Source organism: Telopea speciosissima, chromosome 7 (assembly GCF_018873765.1).
Source record: "Telopea speciosissima isolate NSW1024214 ecotype Mountain lineage chromosome 7, Tspe_v1, whole genome shotgun sequence".
NCBI lineage: Eukaryota > Viridiplantae > Streptophyta > Magnoliopsida > Proteales > Proteaceae > Telopea > Telopea speciosissima.
In genome coordinates, this window is record NC_057922.1 from 31,091,501 (window position 1) to 31,111,936 (window position 20,436).

General features: G+C 38.6%; 2 protein-coding genes across 3 annotated transcripts; both read left to right on the forward strand.

Moving 5' to 3' along the window:
• The first annotated feature begins 4,702 nt into the window (after nucleotides 1-4,702).
• Nucleotides 4,703-14,007, forward strand: LOC122669036 (calcium-binding protein 39-like). Of its 2 annotated transcripts, none has more exons than XR_006333955.1 (12): nucleotides 4,703-4,725; nucleotides 4,775-4,957; nucleotides 5,601-5,765; nucleotides 5,849-5,967; nucleotides 7,269-7,343; nucleotides 7,845-7,938; nucleotides 8,043-8,102; nucleotides 9,784-9,849; nucleotides 9,937-10,035; nucleotides 11,089-11,161; nucleotides 12,121-12,165; nucleotides 13,035-13,054. XR_006333955.1 is itself a non-coding variant. In XM_043865656.1 (12 exons), the coding sequence occupies exons 2-12, from the start codon at nucleotides 4,838-4,840 to the stop codon at nucleotides 13,668-13,670; spliced, it is 1,035 nt and encodes a 344-aa protein (XP_043721591.1). In that variant the 5' UTR covers nucleotides 4,708-4,725; nucleotides 4,775-4,837; the 3' UTR covers nucleotides 13,671-14,007. The 2 variants fall into 2 exon arrangements, 1 of the variants encoding a protein (XP_043721591.1); XM_043865656.1 differs by lacking the exon at nucleotides 11,089-11,161 and adding an exon at nucleotides 13,582-14,007 and having other exon boundaries at nucleotides 4,708-4,725; nucleotides 13,035-13,137.
• A 3,966-nt stretch (nucleotides 14,008-17,973) lies between these two features.
• On the forward strand, nucleotides 17,974-19,597 carry LOC122669035 (BSD domain-containing protein 1-like). The gene has a single exon (XM_043865655.1). It carries the CDS (start codon nucleotides 18,022-18,024, stop codon nucleotides 19,435-19,437), a length of 1,416 nt encoding a protein of 471 aa, XP_043721590.1. The 5' UTR covers nucleotides 17,974-18,021; the 3' UTR covers nucleotides 19,438-19,597.
• The last annotated feature ends 839 nt before the right edge of the window (nucleotides 19,598-20,436 follow it).

Here is a 20,436-nt window from a genome sequence, read left to right on the forward strand (position 1 = left end):
AAGGGAGGGGTGTCTTGGAGTCTATTTGGGTCTTAGAAACACCCAACATTCAAAGATTTAAGGGGGTTTAAAGGATCAAAAGCTCAAAATCCAGATTTGGGGTTTTCTTTGGTGGTTGAAGCTTTAGAATCAAATAGATTCAGCAAGAGGTCAAATAGAGGTCTTTACAGGGTTGTAATGAAATGGGATAGCATCCTACAAGGGGAAACTACACATGGCTCGAGCTAACCCTTTGGGTTTAAAAAAGAAATCCCCATCTTGGGGCTGCAACCAAAGAACCACCCAAGCTCAAACGAGCAAGGGGGAAGAGAGAAAAATGGGGGAAAAGGGTACTTGGCTTACCTGGTTTGAGGTACACACGAGGTGCCCTCTTTAAAGCTCCAAACCCAGCAGCCGTTTCCTTCTTCTTCTTCCCTTCCTTCTCCTCCTTCTCCTCCTTGCCGCCTCCTCTCTTCAAAGCTCTCCTCTCCTTTCACGATTAGGTTAGGAAAGAGAAAGAAAAAAGAAAGACTAAGGAATAGTCTTACCCCTCTCTCTCATATAGACTTCACATTTATTGGCCTATTTGGATAAGGCCTCATAAGTGTAACCTAGGGTCTATTTGGGTAGGGTCAAACATGGCAGGACACCCATAGCACCTTAGCCATAGGGTCTCACCCACAAGAGTCCTTGTCAACAACATTGGATGCAGGGTCGGAGGCAGCCAGTAACCTTGCATCCGATGCGAGTAGGAAGGTGGTTCCCACCATAAGAGGTCAGGGCCTTTGGACCACACTTCGAGGGCTTTGAGAGGGCAGTAAGCACACAATAAAATTTGGTCAACTACTTACCCCGGACACGTCAAGGGGCAACCTCCATGGTCCCGACTAGTTTCCACAGGCAACCTCGTACTATGGTCAATATAGCTGGGTTTGACCACCAGTGAGAACAACTCACCGGCATACGTGGCAGTGATAACTACACGTCACGGGGAAGAATTAATAATTAATTATACTCCCGGGGTGCGGGTATAACAATAACTCCTTCAATATAAATAAGATTTAAGCAATCTTGGATTTGTTTTGATAGCTTTCCAATAAGTCCAAGATTGCTTAAATCTGATTTATATTGATGAAGTTATGTATCGGTCAAACTTAATTTGGTTTGCGCAAATATTGTCAAAATCGCTCTGAATGAAAATATTTTTTTGGACATCAAAATAAATGAATATTTTACCACACTTTTGGTTTAGAGTAATGTTTTGCCATATTAAGATTTATAGAATTTTTAGATTTGAAAAAAACCCCAGCATTAGCAAGCTAAAACTTGCACCTACTGTTGAAAATCTAGTTTTTGTTCTTGAACTGGGGGGTTGACTTTTTTTCCTTTCGAAATTTATTTTTTAACTATTTTTATTGGATTCAAATAGGGGGTATTTGCTTATTTATGAATAATATCTTAAGTAAAAAACATTTACTTAAATGATATTAGACATAACTAAGTGTCTGTCCTGGTTTCTGGCATAAATACTTGTTTGTCCAAGTTTCGAGCCAAGTTTCTCTTAGTTTCGATGGGTATATGTGTCGAAACCACCAAAATATGGTCGAAACTAGTCGAAGCCATCGAAACCCGATCGAATCCAGGGATTTTATAAAATCCCCCTTTAACTCGTCTCAAAAACCTTGGAAACCGAGTTAACTCGGTGGTTTCGACAGGTTTTGATCGAGTTTTTGTTCCATGGTTTTATATAAGCTCTGAAACTTAAACATAGAAGCTAATAGAGGGAATTCTAGTAGTGAGCTCTTCCCATCAGCAATGTTGAGAGCTCCTACCCAACAGAAATGTTGTTGCTGTTCCAAAGTAGCTGAAACCTGTAAAAAATCATTAATTTTTTGGGCAATTACAATCACTCTCCTATGCCTGGTCTAATTGGTTAATAGGTGGAGATGCCAATACTAAATGTTTTAACTTAACTACTATTAGCTCATATATTTCAACAACATTTCTCAAAGATCTACACCACATCAGATCATGTATTGGCAAACTATCAGACTCTTGCTCTAAGCATGCCTCCATCTTGTACCCTTGGACCAGATGGTTTCTTCGACCATTTCTATCACAAGGTATGGCCACAAATCTCCAAAGAAGCCATTACAATAGTTCAGTCTTTTATTACTCATGGACATTTTTCTTGTCACATAAATTAGACTTATATTTCTTTAATCCCCATAGTTTAGAACCTATCTTCGTATCTGAATTCCTGCCCATCAACCTCTACAACTTCATCTATAAAGTTATTTCCAAAATTATTGTGTAGCGGCTTAGCCCCATTCTTGGGAATTTAATTTTCTTAAATCATAATGGCTTTGATAAAAGTCTTTAGATCCAAGACATCGTCCTACTCAACCATGAACTTTTACATTACATTCTTAAGAAAAGGAAAGGCCGTTTTGGTTACATGACTTTGAAACTTGATATGAGCAAGGCATATGACCGCATTGAATGGAAGTTTCTTCGGGCAGTTCTTGTCGCTTGTGGCTTTCATCTTAAATCGACTCAGTGTTTTGTGCCACAACTTGCTATCCTTTTCAATGGTTCCCCCCTCCAATTTTTCTTTCCAAATCGAGGCCTACATCAAGGTACATCAAATTATCTTATCATAGTGAAGTAATTTTCCATACAACTTTCGCGGATGACTTGATTTTCTTTGGGAGAGCCTTTACTCAAGAGTCCCGTCATCTTCAAGACATTTTAGACATATATTGCAAGGGAAAAAGAACGCTACTTGGTTGCGTGGCTCCTGCACCTAGACACAGAAGTGCGTGAAAGTATCATTTAGCCCCCATGGAAAAGCGAAAATCCTGCCCAGGGCGATGCTTGTGCACACTCTCCCATTAGTGCAAGCGTGCAGGCTCTAGAGGCCCAAGCATCGATCTCTTTCTCATTTTGGCCAAGCTATCAACATTTAGAAAACTAGGGCCCAATTTAGCCCTAATGTTGCCCCAACACCAAGTGTCTTCTCTTACAATGTTTTCACATCAATTCGATTATTCATCTGGATAATTATTTAGGAATTCCATTTGTGGGGAAGAGATTGAACCGATCTCACTGCTAATAGCTCATTTTCCGCATCACTTTAAAACTCCGATCATGGAAATCAAAATATCTCAGTTCAACGAGCAAATTAACTTTGGTACAATCCACATTGTCAGCAATACCATTATATTATATGTCTTGCTTCCAACTTCCAGCATCTATACACTTGATAAGATTTGTCGATCCTTCTTCTGGTCCAATAACGATCAATTACTTGTTCCAACAATGAACTAGGACACTATATACCAGTCCAAAAACTCAGGTCATTTGAATGTCAAGCTTTCCAAACACATGAATTCAGCCTTGCTTGCTAAGAAGGCATGAGAATTAGTTATCTCACTTAACTCTCTATGGGGACATAATATCAAATCCAAATACTTCCCTCACACAGATTTTTTGCATGCATCAGGTCCCTCTTCAGCCTTTTGGGGTTTCAAATCGGTTTTCAAATCTAGTGATCTTCTTCTTAAGGGGCTCTTCATTTATGTATAGATACTTGGATCCCAAATCCTTTACCATCAACAACCCCATTTCCCCTTCCGCACTATAGCCCCAAATTTGTAGCTGACTTGATCGACCTCACATCTTGGTCGTGGAAGTCTGATATTATATGTCAATGGTAGCCTTATGAAATTGCTCTGTCTATACTATCAATCCCTTTACCGCATTTTCATTCTGAAGGTACTGTCATTTGGAAACCAACCTCTAATGGCAACTTCTCAGTTGCATCAACTTATAGAACCTCTGTGAACTGTTTGAGTCTCCTCCCAACCCTATTTGATAAATTATATGGAATATTTTAATAGTACATAAAGTTAAGATTTTTCTATGGAAAGTAATGCTTGATACAGGTGTTGGGCTCCTCTGTAGTGCGACAAGGAGTGTAGTGTACATCCAACGGCTTATAATGCTTGGGCACACAACCCAACACCCCACCTGTGTGTTGGGCTGCGTGCCCGAGCACTGCGGGCCGTCGAATGATGCGCTACAAACCATGTCACGCATAAAGAACCCAAATCCTACAATCCCTCATTCATGTTTACTTTTTCTTGGAGCTTCAATATTCCAACCCAATGCTTGTTTTATTCTTTAGCTTATCGTACTTCAAAATCTCTTAAGACTGACTAGTTATCACTTTTAGCTGGCATTATTTGGCACATTTGGTTGGAATATAACAATACCATTAATGGAAGTTAATGATCTCTTCAAGGACATCGTGATGAGTTGATACTGACGAGAGATTTTAGTGGACAGATAAAAGAAGTATGAATTAATCCCATCATACGTACATAGTTGTAGCTAACAAAGCTCATCATAAGACAATCATCCACCCACCACTGATAAGGTCAACGTATGTCATGATGAGTTAGAGCATTCAGCCATCATCGCATGAAGGAGAACAATGGGAACATGCATTAAAGCATCAATAGGACGATTATTTCCCATTTCAAAGGGATCATTTTGTCCCCTCGTGTGTCTGGGCGCAGCCACCACGCTCCCTACCATAGAAACCATTTTTTCAAGAAAAAAAGGCAATAACCATGATCGGTAATTCACTATTATGCTTGATACGACCTACACAGATTTAACAAGCATATATGTACAGAGTTATTTACAGATTGGGAAAAGCCTTTGAAAACAAGCACTCCTTCAATAAATAGATCGAATTAACACGATGCATATGAAAGCGATCGTGTGATCTGTGAAAGAGGGGAACTGAGAGGGAGAAGTTGCAGAGAACGATTGCAAGTGGTAGTTAATCATGTCATTTTATTTCTTCAAGCAAAGACCCAAACCAGCACCGGAGCTAGTGACAAGTATCAGAGACAGCCTTCTCGCCCTTGATACCAAGACCGTTGTAGAAGTTAAAGCCCTTGAAAAGGTTGGTTTTCTTCGTTTGCTTAGATATCCTTTTCTCAATTTGAGGTTTTCCACATGAGCTCTTGTTTGTTAAAATGGTTTTCTGGTGTTAGTATGGAGGAGAATCTGAAATGGCCTCTCTGGTTGATTCAAGTGTATTTAAGAACGTGGGCACCCTTTAGTCCCTGCGTGGAAGAAGGAGATAATTGTCCTTAATAAAGACCTCCTGTGCGCAGATGGAATTTTCTTGTATATAGGTTTCCTTCTAGGTGGTTATCTATGGTCAGAGACGATCCGAAATATTTTGGCTCACTTACCAAACCTTGAACCTTTGACCTTGAGTATAAAGCGTGATCATCTCTCCGTTGAGGATTGACATACTGAAAGAGATTTCTGACCTCCAAAACAGTACACTGTTGCCATTAGATCAACACTTCATTGCACTTATCTAAACCAAGACAGGATGATTATTTCAACATTGATTGTTAAGAGGGAAATGCAACCCCCCCCCCCCCCTCCCAACAACAACAAAAAAAGACTGTTAACATGGCAGCACACCCATGACCCATTTGCCCTTTTGTCGATATTTTTATCTCGGTGAAGGGTTATTTTCCTTTCATTTAGAATCTGTTCACATTGACATTCTTTAATTTCTTCTCTGGCAGGCTTTAGAAGAAGTTGAAAAGAATTTTGTGGCAATGAGACAAATGCTTTCTGGAGATGGAGAAGCTGAACCTAACACAGATAGTGTCTCACAGTTTACAGTAGAAGTCTGCAAAGAGGATGTTATTGGCCTTTTTGTTCACAAGTTACCTTTTTTGGGATGGGAAGTAAGCATGCTATTTTCTTCAGAATTAGCACATATTTAATTGATCCGCTTACTTTGAACTGATTCCAAATACTGATGGCGCAGGCAAGAAAAGATTTAGTGCACTGTTGGTCTATATTGCTGAGGCAAATGGTTGACTCGACTTATTGTTGTGTGGACTATATTGAGAATCATTTGGAACTGCTGGACTTCCTTGTTGTGTGGTATGGTTCTGTCACTAGCAACATCACTATTTTCACTCCTCTTTATTTTAATTTTTGTATGCTTTTATTTATTTTATACTTGTCATGCGTTCTAAATTTGAACTAACTACACCTCGTGGCTTTAATCTGAGAAATTTTTTGGCATTCATTGTGTCAGAATGGCCAAGGGACTGCAGTCATTTATTGACGTTCATTGTGATCAATTTGCAGGATCAGTAACAGAATGAATTGATCAAAGAGATGATAATGGTTGATGGGGGGGGGGGGGGAGGGGAGCAATGTATTTAAAGAACAATACTCGGATGAATTTTTTGTACATCCTAAATGCTACCATAGGTTGTTCTTTATCATGTTTTCAATAATTTGCGGTAGGGATACCATATATAATAACTTTTTTGGTAAACTATATCTTTAGTAACTTAAGATGGATAAAAGCATAATTTAAAGGAAACTGAAAAGGCATTTTTCCATCATGGTTTATTACTGTTCTTTAGTTTCAGTCGGGAATATAGTAATATACTATTGGGACGATTTGGGAAGACAGAAAGGCACTTGGCTGGGTTGTTGGTTTTGGAAGTACACTAATAGTTGACAATTTTGAGGAGCTAGGTTTGCACAAGGCTAACTTCATGTGTGGAAGAGGAAGGATTGGTACGATTACTTATTTGCCCATTATTTTGTGGCCTTAGATGTTGGTTCTACTATTTGGTTGTGTTCAAAGTCAAGTAATGCCTGAGCCTATTAAATAGGTTCTCATTTCTTAGCCACATTCCCCTTCAGCTCTCAGTTTCTCACAGAAGAATATGTGGGAAAGGCTGCCTTTGGGATTGGGGGGCAACGAAACTCAAGGATTGTTGATGACATATCATGCACCTCTTGAAGAACTTATAGGATTTGGGCTCTTACCTCTTAGATTGGTGTTTGCCCTTAAAATGTTAAAACAATATGGCATGTACAGCATCTGGCAAAACTCTAACATGTCCCATGCATCTGATGAACTATTATGGCATTGAGAAAGCATTTATAGTTAACATAAATTCACAAGTAGGCAGAGGTGCAGGCATTAGTGATATCTGTTTATTATCATCATATGTTATAATCTACATTCTGTAATTTTGCTTGGAACGTTATTCTGGTCTTCCTTGAGCAGCTATGATGTTGATGACACTGTATGAATTTACACATGCATATTCACATTTACATTTTTTCTATTATCTGTCTGATATCTATTTATTATTATCATATTTATATTTTGTTATCATGTAATAATCATGTAACTCATTGTAGTCTTTCCCGAACAGCTACGATAACAAAGAAATTGCCTTGAATTGTGGAAGTATGTTGAGGGAGTGCATCAAATTCCCAACCCTTGCAAAGTAAGATGTTTAATTTTTTTGTTAATTTTTCATGGTTTTTCAGTTGCTTTAAGTCCTTTTTAAGTTTGTTTTATTTTGGTGAACAATATTTTTATTCTTGTTTTCTTACTGGTAAGGTAATGATTGTGTTGAAAAGGAAGACAATAGAATATGTAAAAGAGTTTAGCGAAAGAATCTCATACAGTTCTTGGTATATCTATACTGTGTTCTACCAATGTGGTTGCTGGATATATGACACTTTCAAGGATCAAGGTCGACAATGATGTGAAAAATTTACAATTGTAATGTTAAGCAAAGAAATCTCATATGGTTGCCATTTGCCATATTGTAGTTGTATGTTAGTTGCTCTCCATTTCATTATCCAAGTAGTATCTCTTTAAAGATGAAGAAAGATGGACATTGCCTTTCTTCTTTTGGAGATTGTGCTCTTCCATTCAAAATCTTTCTTCAGAAAGGGAAGTTTGATTTTCACATGTTTAAATTTTTGTAGTGATCTTTCAGATACATATTGGATTCTACTAGCTCTGAGTTGTTCTTCAAGTATGTGGAGCTTCCTAACTTTGATGTTGCCTCAGATGCTTTTGCCACATTTAGGGTCAGTTCTCTTCTCTTCAGTTTTGATGTTGTTTAAATGTCAAACTTAAAGCCGTGCTATGTACCATTCCTTTGAGTTTGTTTCCCGAAATGAATGTCTGGCAGGATTTGCTTACGAAACATCAAACTGCAGTTTCCGAATTCTTGACTGCCCATTATGAAGAGGTTAGATAACTTTTTATACTTCTAAATGTTGTCAATGTTGGAACAGTTATTGTTGGCCCTAATTGTTGATTGAAACTTTATTTGTACATGTCACTGTAATTCTGACCAATGATTAAGTTGCGTTATTGCAACCATTAGGTTGTGGGTTCAAAACTTGGAAACAACCTCTCCGCGAAGCGGGGGTAAGGCTGCGTACATTTGCCCCTCCCAGACTCTGCAGTAGCAGGAGCTTCATACACTGGGACGTTCATAAATCTTATAATGATGGATAATTTTCCACAGAAGTTATGCCAAGTCATAGGAAGTTTGTTGAAATGTTTCAAAATAACTGAGAACCTGTGGAAATTAGGAATCACATTAGAAAAAGGCGGAATTTTTTCCCTAGACCTTCAAGGAATGCTAAAATAAGCATGGTTGGACAGTAAGGGTCAAAAAACTTCTAAAGGCAATGTATTACGAGTAAGAAACTGAGGATGGAGTTTCATTGGTAACAAACTGGCTCAAAATATTTGTCCTTATTCTGAGTATGGTGGTCATATGTTGGTAATTTATATACCTGCAATACAGCAGAGTGATCGTACTATAAAAATTGCTGTCTTCTGCGTCTTCCTCTTGGGTCATGCTCTGTTTTTTCACCCAAAAATTGAGAATCACAAAATCTTGGGTCAACTTGAGTGATTCATATGAAGAAGAATCAGCTTGCACAAAGCCGCAAACAATACCCAATTTGAATTTTTTTATGTATGATTTTTTTTTCAAAGAGAGAGAGAGAGAGAGAGAGGTCTGAAAAAAGTTTTGAACAAGATTGTAAAAGCTCGAAAAGAATAATGCACTGATAAAGATGATTAGTGCTTATCAGATTGACCTGGTATATTGCTTGTATAGAATATTTTAGCTGGGACTCACCTGTGAATTGGTCTTGATCCTATAATCATGGTAGCCTGGCAGAATTATTGGGGCGTCATGCCCATTTATGTGTCCTGTAGTCTGATAGCACCATAACCAAGACTTTCCCTTCATAAAAGGGACATTAGGAAATTAGTCAGGGAGATTTTTTTTTAAGGGAATATATTGTCCAGAACCTTAAGCTTTAGTTGATGTAACCTGATTTTGCTAAAATTTTTGCCAGCATCTTAGAAAAATATCAACAAAAATAATTTTTTTAACGAATTTCAAAGAAATACTATTGATATTTTTTTACATTTTTGAAAATTTGCAAGATAATACCTTCTCTCTCCCCCTTTCCCCCTTAAACTGAAATTTAGTTTGCCAAAATTTTTATTTTTCCAGGCCAAAATTTAGAGATTTCATGAAGTGTTGAACCATTTATGAAGGAGGATTCTTTACTGCTTTTGCAATGCATCATGGATATCATTCAGGGCTGCTGGGATCCACATTCTTTGGGTCCTTCCTGGAAGTTCTGTTGGACCAAAATTTCCGTTAGGTTCCCTCTAACCATGTAAAAGAAAAAGTCAAAAAGTTTCTTTTCATCATTTATCCATGAACCAGAGAACCTAATGTTCCTCCAATTTGTTCATGACCAATGAGTTCCACTTGGACTGCTCTGAATTTTGGCAGTAGTAGCACATGGTGTGTATGACATGTGGCTTCTTGACATGTATTGCACCTTCTTTTGTTGTTTCTTTCCCAAATATCATCTGATTAGAGGATGTTGTTCCAGTTCTTTGAGCTCTATGAGAAGCTCCTTACATCAGCGAACTATGTAACAAGGAGGCAGTCGTTGAAGGTTTGTTGGTAGCTGTTGTCTTATGTATTTTCAGTGTGTAAGTCACAGTTCTAAAGGGTTAACTATAATTTGATGGTTGTATTTTAGCTTCTTTCGGAATTTCTTTTGGAGCCTCCAAGTACCCATATAATGAAGCGCTACATCGTAGAAGTTCGGTACTTGAAAGTCATGATGACCTTGCTCATGGTATTGAAAAATGTCTTCCCTTGCTACTCAGATTCTCTTCAGCATTGTTTATATGCTCAATGAGAGCACCTAATGTGTACATGAATCCGAAAAGCATATGGTTAGTAGAATGGGCATTCAGGATTAAATCTTGAAAACTTATGATTTTCTAGAAATATATACACCAATATGAAAACAAAATGCCTGTATGAATGTTCATATTTCTTGATAACTGTTTTCTTTAGGAGGTGGGGGTGGGAGGGGAAGATGTGAATGAACATCTCCCGGGACAAAGTGTTACTGGAGTACTTTATAAAGAATCCCCTTTTCATACTTCAATGAGTGGTGAGATCCCATTCCATCTGCCTTCCTTGCCTTTAATGTAAAGGCATGTTTAGTTCTATTATTTCCTCAGACAAACATTCCAGCTGTAGGCTCAAGGCTGCTGATGCATATAACTAGGGATCATAAGGGGGTGGGTTCTCGCCTATACAATTCCCAACCCTAACTTGCTGTTGAGACATGCATGGCACTCACTGATTTTACAAGGTAGGGTGGGGCCCCTGATTTTTTAAATACTTTACCCGACCCTAAACTGATAAGGCTCATATCATAACAATACAAACAGGGCAGAACCCGTTACACTGCCATCCTGTATAAACGCTAGAGTTTTGGTTTGATCTTCTATTCCTTACCATCTTATGTTAAAATTATTTTGGAATTTCTGCTACCTTTTCTTTATTTGATATAGACAATTTGAATCATAATGGAGACATTTATACATACGACTTTTAAGTCTGTTAATCTTCTTTGAACTATGCAAGGCTATCACACAATTTTCTATTAGACCGAATGACTCATTTTGTGATGCCACACCAATCAGTTTTCATAGTGTAATACCTTTTGGTATCCAGCAATTAACTCTTTAGTGTTGTTTGCATAGCCTGCATTCTCAGGGATGTACTGATATATAATTCTATCAAAATGGCACCATGATTACATTCATTAACCAGCATCTCCAGAAGCACCACCGGCACTGAACCAGCCACTCGATATCCTTTTGCTCATTTTCAGCTATGTTCCTGGACACTCCGAATTATGAGCTGTCCTCATGTCCAAGACTTTATGTAAGCCAATGAGAATGCAAGGGAATCTTTGCAGCACCCAACAGTATTCTTAGATAACATAGATTTTCTCTCACTTGGGAGGTGTGTTGACTAATAAAGCAAAATTATAATGTGTATTATTGTCAATAGTGAGAACATGATATGACTGAGTATGTGCAAAAGGTATTACATTTGCATGAGTTGAGCAAACCTATTTTTGAGGGGACGTTTACCTTATATATAACTTTGCATAATTGGTCTATTCTTCCTCATTCTGATAGTCTGTGGTCATACATACTCTGTATACTCGTACTGTACTGTACCTGCTGTTACATATCTATAAGCTTGAGCTTAACCCCCTAAATGAGGGACTAGATTTGAAAAGAAAGAGAATTGAATGTGGGGCCCACATAGACCATGTGGACTTGGTGGAAATGGGTTGCCATGTCATGCAACTAGGATTTGTCTCGGTTTTCTTCCATTCTTTTCTTTTAATTTATTAATTAGTTTCTATAATTTTCCCAGCCAGGGTAAATTTTTCATTTTGAAAGTTTGTTTTGCAAATATTAGGGTTATTGAATCTCTATTAACTGGATTAAGAAAGTATTAAAAATTATTTTTCCTCTGTTTCTAGAATCCTGAACAGTCAAATTGGTCCGACAGTTTCACCTCTCTGTTGTTGACCAATTGCATTGAAATTATGTGGTCTATTCATATTAAGTCTCCTCCTGTGAAGTTTTTATTTTCATTTTTTGTTGTTTTCTTTGGGTTAGCTGGATCTCCAAGTAGGCATATTCTGGATCATTGCTGTTCTTAGAGCTTAGAATATTTTTGTTTACTATTTTTATTGAGCTACGAGATTTCTCAGTTGTCCCGCATCGCCCCTTCATATGGCAAGTTTGGTTTTTCTTCTCCAATATACGTTTCAAAAACTGAACAAGCAATTGCTTATAATACATTTACATTTTCTCTGTGCTCTAAAATGTGGTAGTTCATGCAGGATTCAAGCAAAAATATAAAGATATCTGCCTTCCACATTTTCAAGGTGTTGTGCTTTCTTACTTTGTTCCAATGCTTGCCATTTCTTTGTCATCTTAGTTGGTTTTTGGTCTTTCAGAATGCTATGAGATGGATGGACACTGTAGAAATCTGTCTGTTAACATGCAGGGGTGTATAATATTTTGGTTAGCCCCACTTAGAAGTTTCCTGAGGCCCAAACACAAATCAGGCAGTAGGTTACAAAAATATGGTCAGTTAATTTAGGGGTAATGGAACTTTAAAGTGTGATCCTTGAGTGCTGGATCCCAACAGATTTTATGATGATAAAGACCTCACTGCATGTGAACCTGAGGCCTCAACCATAACCCAGCCCAGCCTGGACAAAACCAGGTTAACCCAAATCAAGTTGTACCCCTAACGATCTGAAGGTTTTTGTTGATTTTTTCGCTAATGAGGAACTGAAAAGCTAGATAAAGAAGCAGGTTCAAATTTTAAAGAGGGACAACGTTACCATAGCTTAATGAATTTCCTATGGTCTTATCAAATAAAAAAAGGAAAGAAAAAAAATCTTATTGTCTTCATTCACATGGTGCACCAATGTTATTAGTGACAAGTACACTCCATTAATTTGTGGACCATCATCTATTGTTACCAGCTAGTCATTGGTAGTGGAAAACCCTTGAGGGTTGGGGTGCTGTCTGGTCAAATGCATCTGGAAGTAGACAAGGGTTCACAACTGTCATCGTCTTTTTGATGTCCTGATGTGAACCCTTATATTTTTGCACATGTTAGGGTTGGTTGTCCAGGAGGTGAACCATAGATGGAAACACAGATTATTTGTTTCAATGTCAAACAACTGTTGTAATCATGGTTGTTTCGTATTGTCCTCATTGTTCTTTTTTTTCTGTTTTACAGGTCTTTGTTGCTAATCCCAACAAGCCTCGAGAAATTGTTATCATCCTGGCCAAAAACCATGAAAGATTACTAGAACTGCTTCACGATCTTTCTGTTGGCAAAGGTAAAGTTAATTCCAGATTGTTGACATTTAAGGTAGCCTTCAGATAGGACAAAGAGATTCTACCAAGGCATAGGGATACTTGGCAGCATGTGGAGTCGATCCACCTGTATCTGAATCCCACTTGTTAGTTTACCATAGGCGCTGGCCTTTTGATTTGATGATAACAATCAGTTTATTTAGAACATTTGTTTGAACAATAGGAGAATTAAGACCTAGGGAATGGTGCAGGGAGAGTTGTTGGATGCATATGGTAGGATCATTCTCCTCCCCCTTTAGGTCCTACCCTGCATGTCTGACATGTATAGTTGCATGTCATTAGTACATCTTCCTGCAGTTTATGCAAGTGGTATCTTATGTTTCCTTTCTAGCTTTATCCAAGCCCCTAAATGCTCTTGCTGGGGTCAGCCTTCAATGCCTTTCTTCTTTGTTTGTCATGCCTTGTAGGTACTGATGATGAGCAATTTGAAGAGGAAAAAGATTTGGTCATCAAGGAAATCGAAAGAATATCACGCATTCCTAATGTTGCTTGTTAAATTCTTCTGTTCCAGTACACCGTGTGCCTCTTTTTACATCCAAATCACGAGCTCTTAGGTTTTGTTGTGCATTATTGGTCTATGACATTATTCCATATACAGTGTTTGCAATCCCATGCATGTAAAGGCCACGCAAGAAGCGTCTGAGATATCTTGTGGGTAGGGCAATTGTGGGAACTGCAAATGCTCTTGGAGAATTGATTTGCGGGGGACAGAAGATGCCCTTGTTTCTTGTATTGTGTTTTGGGACTGAAAAGCAGGTTGTATATGTTGCTTATGATCTGGTGTGCAATTAATTTTTTGGTCATGTTTAGTGTTAAATTGGTTGTTTTGTGTGGGACAAAGAGAAAATACTGTAAATTGATATTTGGGTTATTTTTACAGTATTGTCTAACTTGACCTGGGGATCGAGTTTCTGGGTCTGCACTATATCTGTATCTTATGGTTAGTTCCATCTGTGTTGATCCTTTTGTGCATAAATGTATGTATTTTATGCTGTGCATAACTAGCTTTCCTTCCAAGTGAGAGAGAATCCTTATGTTGCTGTTAGTTTGAGAGGTAGCATGTAGTCAGATTAACAAAGGTACCTAGTAATGCAGCGAGCAGGGCTGAAGAAGTACAATGTTACTTCACAAGCATCAACAAGATGACAGTTATGCACCTTTAAAAGCTCAAAAAAATACCTCCCAAAAGCTTGGAGAGCCAACCGAAATTACAGGCACCAGCTTTGATTACCCAGCTTGATCTAGAGCGTGAGAGATGGTAGAAATGGCCTCAAGAATGACCCAGATGTGAAATAGAATCACAACAGAAATTCTACACTTGTTCTCTAAGAGAGCTTCAAAACCTTTAATCTGCCTTCTCAAACAAATTTGTACTCTTCCAAATTGTGACATTTTTTTTATGGAAACGGAGAAATACATAAAAGATAGGAATTTACATGTGATGTTCTTGAAGGGTAGTGGAATTCTCGGATCCAGATCTTCTATGGTGCAGCTGGCCGTCTGGCCTGTGCTGCGCAGATACACGGCTGCGCAAGGTTCCCTTCAATAGCCTTAAGAGTTATGTGACAGACATAATTACACAGAGTTTTCAGTACATAAAGCGGCAAAATGGACTGTTGAGAAATTAGAAGTTAAGTCTGCTGGTTCCAGGTAATTGGATATCATATTCCAAATTGTGACTTGACCAGGATCCTCTGCAATATCGGCGGGGCGGCGGTACACAAAACCATATAAGAACAAAATGAGACTGAATACATGAAAACTGAATTAGAACTGATCCAAACTGGTTCGCTTCGGTTTTGGTTGTAGTTTTTAAATATATTCAGTTTCGATTTGTATATATTGTATCTAGAACCGAAATTGAAACCAAACCAATTAACACCCTCATTCTAAACTGACTCTGTATTAATTTCAATTTCAGATTCAATCAAATACATCCCTAGGGTTCCCGCAAGTCCAGGTGCGATCTGACTCCCTCACTGCAGTGCAAACGATCTTGGGTTGTTTTCAGGTTCCTTGGTATCTCATTGGGCTTGTTGGTGACATTCTTGAGCTACGTGATTGTTTAGGAGCTGTGTGATTTTACATCACGTTAGAGAGATTAACTCTTGTGCGGATTTCTTGGCTGGATTTGTAAACATCTGCCAGGAGATATATTTCTGTACATGAAAAGGTTCTTTGTACAACCCACATAGGGTCCACTTAATTGTGATACATGAAAGGTGATGTGGCAACTTTGACTATTTCATAAACTACGACACAGTTTAGATTGCTCATATATATCAAATTTGAAAAGCAACTTCATTCATATTTTCACAAGCATTATTAGTTGTACATTTGTTTTAAACCATTTTCGCAAGGGTTAATGATGTAATTGATGACTCCTTTTACCAAGCAATGTACCTAGGCCTAAGGGTGTCAACTGTCAATTGGTTCAATTTCAGTTCTTTAGTTCAATTATGGTTTGGGTCAGGATATAATTGTTATTTGTTAAGGATTATTTTTTATTTAAATGTTTGAATTCAAATTTCAAATATTTAAACCTTATCCTTATCCCTTCATTTGCTGAACTACTTATGTCTTTCTCTAGTTTATTTCAAACTCTACAAAAAATAGAGTTTATCTCTTGTTTTTTTTTTTTTTTTGATAATGAGCAAATTTATAGAGAAGGGCATGAAGGTCTCATGGCTTTATTAACACATAAGTCGTGAAGCCAACCAGTGGAATGAGGCCAAACCGTTTTACATGCCAAAGACGGAGCCATCCGAGCTAGGGTATGAGAACATTACTTTCAACTCTCTAATTTTACATGGTATCACGACCACAATTGGTCCAAACCCACTCACACCCCAATGGCAGTAACAGTTTGCCTTTCACAGTTTAATGGTGAACCATTACTTGATGCGACAATTTAACACAATACTGTTGGGGTTCTTTAGTATGCCATTCTCATTCGTCGAGATATTTCCTTCTCCGTCAACAAAGTGTGCCAATTTCTCAAAATCACCAACTGATGAGCATGGCAGGCTGTCAAACGTATTTTGCGTTATTTCAAGGACACTTTGTCAGATGGTTTACTCATCTCTCAGACTAGATCCAACCGGTTAATGATCTATTCTTATGCCGATTGGGCCAGGTATGTCGATGACAGAAATTCAACAAGTAGGTTTGCCATTTTCCTTGACGACAACCTCATATCTTGGTCTGCTAAAAACCAACCCACTATTGCGCGCTCTTCCACATAATCTGAGTATCTTGCAATTGGCAATGCCACAACTGAAATTATTTGGCCAAATTCTTTGTTACAGGAGCTTGGCATTTCTGTGTCCCAACCATTGTTGTTATGGTGCGATAATTTAGGTGCCACCTATCTTACCGTAAATCCATTATTTCAATTTTCATGCCCGCACGAAACATATTGAGATAAACTTCACTTTGTTCACCACTTGGTTTCCCAAGGCCTCCTGAAAATCAAATTCATCTCTACCATAGATTAATTGGCTGATATTCTCACAAAACCTTTATATACCACCCGATTTATCTTCTTGTGTGACAAGCAAAAGATTTGCAAGCACCCATCTTAACCTTGAGAGGGGTTGTGGTTAAATTTAGTTAACTTTAGTTCAAGGAAAAAGAATATGCCGAAACAATAAAGTTAGGAAAGAAATTATAACCTCATTAAGATAGATCCGATACCTTTCAACTCTTTTTACATAACTAAACAAAGAAACCCACAGTAGGAATTGCCAGATTAAAGAATTGGAGAGGATCTTTATCCCAATAAAGGGCAGATGATTGTAGTGTGTAGATTTGATTCGGTTTATAAGATTTACAATTTTTTTCTTCCAGTTTGAATTGGTTAAAAACGATGGTTTTTAGTTACAATCCATACTGAATGGATTTTTATCTTTTTCAAAGCAAAATCGAACCGTATTTTTCTATTCTATTTGATTCCTTTTGGTTTTAAATGACTGGTTTTGATTCTGATTTTTAATTTGGTTCTAAATATTTTGGTTCTAAATTGAAACCTTTTACTTGGCCGGCCCCTACCTATCTGCCCATAGAATTTGAGCCCACCTTGTATGCCATATGCCATGTGGACAGTATATGAACAGCGTCTATTAAAAGAGATCACAACATGGGTCTCTAAAGTCTACATGTGTACGCTGGTCAATGGGAGCACGTGTGCAAAAATTCAACTTGCATGGAAGTGGAAAAAAATATCCTCTCCAAATTCTTACCGAGCTTGAGAAGAAAGGAAAAAAAATAAAGATCAAATGTTCTCTATGTTGGGGGCACAGGCTATGCCCAGACACATCGGAGTGGGCAAAATGATTACCCTGCCCCCTAAATGACAGGCCCATGTGTCTACGCGGCTACACTGCAGCATAAAGAACATCAACCCATAAATAAAAAAACTGGAACGGTGCAACTCGGACCTTTTGATGTTGCAGTTGCCGGGACCGCAAGGGAATTGGAGAGGATTTGGACCCTGGAGATAATCGTCACAAATTTTTTTTTTTGTCTAAGCGCAGGAGCCACGCAACAGTTAACGATACGCAAGGGAGTGCGCTCTTCACATCATGCGTGTAGTGGAAGAGTTTAGTATCTTATCTGACTTCTGAGGTCACTTGTTCAATCATCATCTGTTACACAACTCTCCCTCGAGTCTCTCGACTCTCGGAGTCTCGAGAAGTCTTAAACTTCTCCAACTCCAACTTCCACTGCGTATTTCTTCTATTGGTCTCAATTCTAATAATATGTTTGTCGGTCTTTTTATTTACAATTCTCCTCTAGAAAGCAATTCATAACCAGATTTGATCAAATTTGATTATTTTTCTTTCGACATGAATTTCTTCAAAGCTGTTTTCGCAGACGATTCAGAGTCCTCAGATGAAGAAAACCAGCCATCTGTTTCAGAATCTTCTAAAAGATCACTTGATGATGAAGAACAACAACAAGAAGAAGGAGAAGAATACGACCATGATGCAGAAGCGCCATTGAACGAACACGATGCAGAATCAGATCCTAATCCCAACCTCAACCCTAGCCCTAAATCTTCAGGCGGTTCTGGCTGGAGTTTTGGAGGGTTGATTAAGAACTTGTCCACAAAATCTGAATCGGTACTCCAGACGTACCGTCTTGATTTTGAGGAATTCCGCTCCGGCCTGAAGAGGGAGACGGATGTGATACGCGAAGTTGCCACTCGTGCTGTGAAGGGACTTCCGGTGTCTCTTGAGGTTGGGGCATCGGTGGCCCAGGAATCGCTCGAGTCTGTTGGACAAGCAATCGACGAATTTGGGAGTTCTGTGTGGCGTGGGACGGCCGAGATCATCTCTCATGGTAAGGATGCTCTCCTTGCTGCGGATTCCGAAAGCGATTCTTCTGATAGCCAACAGCTTAGTAATCCTAGTTTTAGTTCGAAGCGGTACAGTAGATTCGAGGCACAGGTTCATGCAGTTCAAACTGATGTCAATACTTACTGCGGTGAGCCTGAGGATTTGGATGACTTCAATAAGTGGAAATCAGGGTTTGTGCTTGAGGAGAAAACGGAGGAGATTGACACTTTATTCGGCGAGAATGGGGTTATGGAGGGGACTTATGCGAAGCTTGTTCCCAGTACCGTTGATCATGAGATTTTCTGGACTCGTTACTTTTATAGGGTTTACAAACTCAAGCAAGTGGAGGATGCTAGGGCTAATCTTGTGAAGAGAGTGATTTCCAGGGAAGAAGAAGATTTGACTTGGGATGTTGACGATGATGAAGATGATGAAACGAAGGAAGGCTATTCAGAGATTGCATCCAGGAAGAAGCCTGTCGAGGAACAAGCGGTCAGTAGCCCTAAGGTTGCTGCTAAGACGGGAGATTGGAGCTCCCATGAAGAAATTGAGAACATGGGTCGAGTTGCGGAATCTATTAGTGATAATGGGTCTGAGCTATTAATGGGAAAACCTGATCATTCAGAATCTGGATTGAATGGTGATGAGTCATTTACCAAATCCGAAGAGAATGCATTACTGGAAGGGAAGACTGACGCTGGTGAATCTTGCAAGGACAGTGATTTTTCTGTTGTCTCAAGTCATCCATCATTGCCTGAGGAAGAAGAAGACGACCTTGGATGGGATGAGATTGAAGATCTTGATAGTAACGACGAGAAGAAAGAATCTGTTGGTGGGAGCCCAAATAGAACTGATCTTCGAAAGCGGTTGAGTGGTGCGCATGAAGAGGAAGATCTTAGTTGGGATATTGAAGATGATGACTAGCCTGTGAAGCCTTGATTAATTACTTTGATATTAGGACTCCGATGGTCAGAAAAAAATGTTACCATTCTTTGCCCCTTTCTCCTCCTTTCTTTCCTGTAAGTTTCTATTGTCTGCTACGAATGTTAATTGCATTATTGATGATTAATAATTGGTTGGTCTTCTTTATTGGTTTATAATGTAAATACTGGTCTCTTTATCATAAGATTTGAGGTTGAATGAATCTACTATCTCCATGATTATTATTTCTTTTCCTGTTCTTCCTTTGATTTGAATGTTAATTGTCATGTGAGTTGCTTTTTTTTTTTTTGTCTCATGCCTTTCTGCCGCTTCTTATTTCTTTTCTCCCCAACCCCACCTCTGTTTTTTTTTTCTCTCTCGGTTCCATTGTTGTGTGTCAACCAATGAAGTTTGCTTGTCTGTTCCCTCTCTTTCTTATCTATGTTTGTCATCTCTCTGTGTTGCTGTGCGTGTTTCCTCACTTGTTCTCATTCTGTCGTTCCTGTCTGCTTACTTTCAATGCTCTGAGGGTTTCGGTTATGCTTTTGGAGCTTCTTGCTTGCTTATTAGTTTATCGACTCTTTATTTTCTATAATACAGAGAACCCTTTATTGGTCCTTGTCGATGGTTTCATTCTTTGTTCTCTAGCCTGCCCTGCTTCCCTCCCTCCTTGTGGGTTATGAGTCTTGTGACTACTATACTATTTTAGCTTAATTGAACTTGGCCCTATCCCAGCAAAATAGGGATGGTTACATGGATCCTTTATCTTGATTCACTTCTATTCCAAGCCATACTTCTTGTTAGTTCTAAGCTATGTATGTCTTCCTCACTTTTCCTCTGGTCATTTGTAGGCCTATCCTTACTCTTTTAGCTCCTTCAATCTGAATCAAATCACTCCTCCATAGTCCATACTGAAGCATTCAAATGCCTCTGTTGCACATGTCCATGCCACTTCAACGGCTTTCTCGCAAGTTATCATTACTAGAACTACTACTAAATTAG